Here is a 5,228-nt window from a genome sequence, read left to right as displayed (position 1 = left end):
CAGGGCGAGGCGGCGGCGCCTGGCGGAATCGTCTTCCCTCTCCCGGTCGGCCTCGGTTCAGGCCGGGCAGGGCGGGCCGGGCGGCGCTCGGGGGCCGGCCTCGGAGTCCCCACTTATCCTCCCTCCTTCCCCCTCTCGGGGCCGTCCCGAGCGGCTGGGCCAATGGGCGCCGAGAGGAGGGGAGCGGGAAGCGGAGCGCGCTCGGCTCGGCCCTCCTACGGCGCCCGTGGCCGCCGCGCCAGCGCCAACGCCAACGCCAACGCCAACGCCAACGCCAAGTTTGCGCCCCTGGAGTTGGCGGCGGTTCGCGGCCGCCGGCCTCCCGCTCAGCCCTCCGCCAGGGAGGTGGCGGTGCGTCCCTGGTACAGCGGCTCGAGAGCAGCCGGGCGGGAGGACGCCGAGGAGGGCGGTGCGGGCTGGGGCTGGGGCCGGGGCAGCCGCCTCCCGAAGATGCAGGATGGCAGCAGAGCCGCCGCCGCCCAGCCTCTCCTACCGGACCACGGGCTCCACCTGTCTGCACCCGCTCAGCGAGCTCCTGGGCATCCCGCTGGACCAGGTAAGCGGCCCGCCGGGTCTGGAACTTCAACTCCCCAGGCAGTCGCCGGCGTGAAGCTGGGCTGGGGCTGGGGGAGATTGTCCACCTCTGCACCCCTCTGCCCCCATAGCGTGTTGAAGAGCTACGGACTAGACAGGTGGGCTTTTTTTTTTTTTAAGTTGATGTTAATATATATATATTTTTTGAAAGTGTGAAAAATATTGGTATACCCTGCACGGCAAGGTCTCCTGAACTTTTTTAAGTTTTGGATTGCTTCGTTTCCTGTAATCAAGTTCTGAAGTAGTTTGCTAAATGAATCCCATGTCTCTGAAGTGTCAAGTCGTTATTATTTTGAATTTAGATCACCTTAAAACACAAGCCTGATTAATCTGTAGGCTCCAGTCTATAGATTTGAACGAGAGAGCTTGATGTTAGAGTCTTGGAATGAGACATGTCCCATCAGGGTGACAGTTATTCTGTACCGCGTGATGCTTCTCGGAAAGGCAGGAGGGACCTATTAGAATCCTTTGGTTTTCCAAGGGCTTTAGTTCGTTCACTTGGCTTATTCTTGGAGTTCCAGGCTTTTGAGTAGAACGGGTCAGTGGGAGGAGAGGAACCCTGGTGAAGTTGTTGGGACTGTCCAGGAATTGCCCGCTACCATTAAAATTAAAAATGGCAACAATAGTAATTCCTGGTGAGAGGTCTTCCTGAAGGTCGAGCCTGTCTTGTTTTCTTGTCTGCTTAGATGCTGCGGTCTAGACCTGCTCAGTGTGCTTCGTGGTGACTAGGTGATACCTGTACATGTAGATTTACGTGGGATCCAGCAGGACAGCTGGAGGGGCCAGTGGGCGCCTGTTTTGTTTCATGCTGAGTTTTGCCCAGTTTTCCTCCCTTCCATCTCAGTAGCGTTCTTTTCTTTTCTCTTAACAAGAGCATACCCGCTGCCCTTTCCACTCACATTCCTTCAGCAATGAGGAAGTGAGTGCTGGACGTTTGCCTTCTTCAGGTACAGTTTACTGAGCCAGCCTTCCACCTGGCTGGCTCCAAGGATCTGACTCAAAACTCCACCTGGTGTGACCCATGCCTTCTCATCCCTTGCAAAATCCAGAGAGTCAGGAACTTGGGAGAGGTATCGGATGCCAACACATTTGTGCTTTTTGTGAATTACTCTTTATTTGCAGTGAAGATGGGAGAGACCCAAGCACACAGGCAGAGCCAGACATAATAGCACATTCTTTAGCCCTGAAACTAAATATAACTCATAGCTGAATTTCCTTAAGGGGAGTTTGTTTTGTACTTACCTCTCCACACACCCCATCAGAATTTCTTCTAGTTGCATTTTCTCTTTTAAGCTATTCTACACAGCTAGAAAGAAGAATCCTGGAAGGTTTTTATATGGACAGAGTTAGATTGTTAAAGGACCATGGAGGTGCTAGCATAATGCTATTATGACTTGTAACTGCATCCTCCCTCATCCCTTATGTAAAAGTAACCAGGGTTTTAATTTATAAACAAGAACAAAAGCCTTAAGATTGGGAGGGAGGAAGGGATTTCTGGATGAACTGAAGGAAAAATGTTGGCTATAGACAGAACATCTGGGATCTCTTGATCTTAGGTCAGTCTGACCACTGCCAGGAGCAAATTTGAATGCTCCTTGGTGGAAGAAGCACTTATGGGACAGTGCCCCAGGTAGCTTATTTTAGCCCTGAGGAAAATACAAAACCTTAAACACAGTGGTTTGAGACGAAACTTTGGCTTGAGGATTTGAAGCTTGGTGTGTTTTTCTCCTTCACATGTTGAAGTTTTATTAAGGGCCCTCAGACTGACCTGGGTGCAATTCTTGCTCTGCCTGCAAACTTCCTTTGTGACTGCCAGCTGGTCCTCTATCCTCACAGAGCCTTGGCATCCTGGTGGGTAAAGTGGGAGTTGGCAACAAGACCTGTACTTTGGGGTTGAACAATTTTATATAGACATAAAATGCCCTATGTTAGGAATGTCCTTGTATCATACAGGGGACTAGCAGGAAGCAGTTCAGCTAAATTGGTTGAAATGAACAGACGAAAATAAATTACTTAGAGGAGTGTGGAGTCAACAAAGGGGAGTGAAATGCTTTGATCAGGGGCTAGAAGAGGAAGGGGAGGAAGTTCATTGGCATTGCCCGGTGAGAGCTGTACCCACCCCCTGCAGCAGTGGGGAGACAGAGAACCTCTGCCCTGAACCTCTTCCCTCCCTGAAGCTCTTCCGTTTCTTGCCAAGGGCCCCCAAGGGTGCCTAACATGGGGTGCCTGGGTGAATTGGCCTGTAGGGGGTCCTCCTGGGGCACAGAATGGGCAAGAGAAAAGTGGAGCCACATCTGGCAGGGCAACCCAAGGATAAGAGCACAGTCCTTGATACATGTTTGCCCTGGTCCCATTGAAGAGTGACTTTTATTGGCCAGGGATATGCTCAAAATTATAAAAGGTGTATCTCAAGTTACACACATAGTTCTTCATATTTCACTTAAGGATACTGAATACTGTTCCTAAGGTCTTAATATTTACTTTTCCTAATGTTTTAACATTCAGACAACTATTCATAATTTCTGATTGATTGCACTGCCATGAAATGTCTTCAGCCTCTGGACCTCCCAGTGGCAGGTAGTTTTTATCTGCAAAATCCAGAAATACCTGGTGAGCATTCTGCTTTTTGGGTGAAGGACTTTTCCATTCTTTTTTTTTTTATCTGATTCTTTGATTTATCTGTTCTGTTAACTTCCAGGCACACTTAAGTAGGGAAGCCTGTGTGTAATTGTGACTATACTAAGGAAAAGTCTATGGTTTTTGTTTCTAGGGACTTTTGCTAGTCTGACATTCTCTTAAACATGTCAAATGTAAAATCATCTTATTTAATGAAAGACAAATCTGGCCCAGCAATTTAGAAACGGAGTAAAGGAAGTGCATGATGACTTAGGGGTCTCCTCAAGTGCTTCATAGATAATACATTTGATAAAAACTGCATTTCTAAATAATAAGTCCAGTGAACAGACATGGAACTGGCAGTTAGTAGGATTGTTTAGATAAAAATTTTCACTTACTCAGGATAATTTTTTTTTTTCTTTTTGCAGTTTTTGGCCAGGGCTGGGTTTGAACTCGCCACCTCCGGCATATGGGGCTGGCGCCCTACTCCTTGAGCCACAGGTGCCACCCAACTCAGGATAAATTAAGCAAGAGCTTTTCTTTGCTATTTTGGGGGAATCAACAAATGGTGGACGGTTTTTTTTTTTTAAATCATCTGCCCGTGCCTTTTCCACTCTGTTTTGCTTGTGGAGTGTGACGTGATCTGCCTTTAAACTAACAAGAGTCTCCTAGGCTTGCAAGACCAACTCAGCTACCAAAATGATGAGATAGTGATGACGTTACTAATTTACACGGTGCACAGATCTGTCCTAGGAGCTGTGAAAGCTGAAAAGTAAACTTTCTAGTAGGCTTTAAGGAACTTCCAATTAATGGTGGGGCATTCTGGGCACCACAGATTTTTTTTTACCTAATAGCAAAATACCTCAAACTTTGTGTGTGCATAAAGTATCAATTTAATGTTAAGTCAGAATCCTTTGGGTTTCATTTTCCCCCCCTAATTTAGCATCAGCCGAAAAAGCAGCAAAGGAAAAATAGACCAGGAAATAAGAATCCAGGAAATGATGGAGATTAAAGCAAAGGTTTAGGACTGTTAATGTAAGCTCATGTTGCAGTTTAAAAGAATGGATGATGAAGACCAGCTTTAAAGACTTGGCACTCTGGACTAAAGGTGATGCCACCTAAGGGTTTTAATTATTCCACTGGGGCCTGTGGACCACAAGTTTTCTTTACCTGCTGGAGCTTTCAGTGACCTGGTTGGTTCCCTTGGCCATGCTTGGAAAACTTAACCTGCAGTTCTCTTATCCTAGTCTTGCCCTTTGTTAAAAGCATAGCTCACATTGCATAGTCATTATTAAATCAATTAAATATTTACTGAATGTTATAGTGCCAGGTACCTGGCTGCATGGTAGAAATACAAGAATGAAAAAAAAGTCAAGGTTCTTGTCCTGGAAGAGCTTATACTAATAGCAGAGACCAAAGGCCCATAGAAATGTATAGGTGTGTGTACTCATGGACCTGTGTAGATGCTGCATTGGGAGTTTGTAGATGGGTCCAAGGTAAGGAAGCCCACGGGACATATTGAAGTCCTTACTAGTTACATTTGACACAGTTGGCATTTGATGCTTGGTAAATGTTATATATTGTTAGTTATCTTGCCGTGTTTATAAACTAATTTAAAGCCTCCTGGGGGTTGAGATTTTATCCTTGTTTGCATTCCTTGGAAATAGCAGGTGCTGAATAAATTTTTATCATTAGTAATAATGTATACCAATGCTAATGTTATAAAGTATTGAACTTCACTGTATAGAACCTTGTTTTGTAAGTGCACAGTACCTCTGCCTTTGTGGGGTCGAGGAAGGTGGTCCATCTAATGTGTTATGGGCACTTCTTCCAGGCTCTTATCCCAGGGGCTTTGCAGTTCACTCCAGCTCAGGATGGGTGTGGGCCTCTGGCAGGCCACAGGGCACCAGCCATGGACAGAGCCACTTTGTGTTTATTTTTATGGCCTCAGTTTCTACAGAGGTAGGTCTTTTCTCCCTTCATAACATCCCTGTCATTGTCCATTGTCTGATACTAAA

The 5,228-nt window shown here is 46.5% G+C and overlaps 1 protein-coding gene across 1 annotated transcript in view; it reads left to right on the top strand.

Annotated features, from left to right (window-relative positions):
• The first annotated feature begins 221 nt into the window (after positions 1–221).
• Positions 222–5,228, top strand: part of MBOAT1 (membrane bound O-acyltransferase domain containing 1) — a 96,148-nt gene continuing 91,141 nt past the window's right edge. The window contains exon 1 of the mRNA XM_003788330.3: positions 222–556. Within this exon, the coding sequence (XP_003788378.1) occupies positions 458–556 (99 nt within the window). The 5' untranslated portion in view covers positions 222–457. The remainder of the gene's footprint in view (positions 557–5,228) is intronic.

This window comes from Otolemur garnettii, unplaced genomic scaffold, assembly GCF_000181295.1.
Source record: "Otolemur garnettii isolate 467f Iridium unplaced genomic scaffold, OtoGar3 scaffold00026, whole genome shotgun sequence".
Classification (NCBI taxonomy): Eukaryota; Metazoa; Chordata; class Mammalia; order Primates; family Galagidae; genus Otolemur; species Otolemur garnettii.
This window is presented reverse-complemented; position numbering and strand designations above follow the sequence as displayed.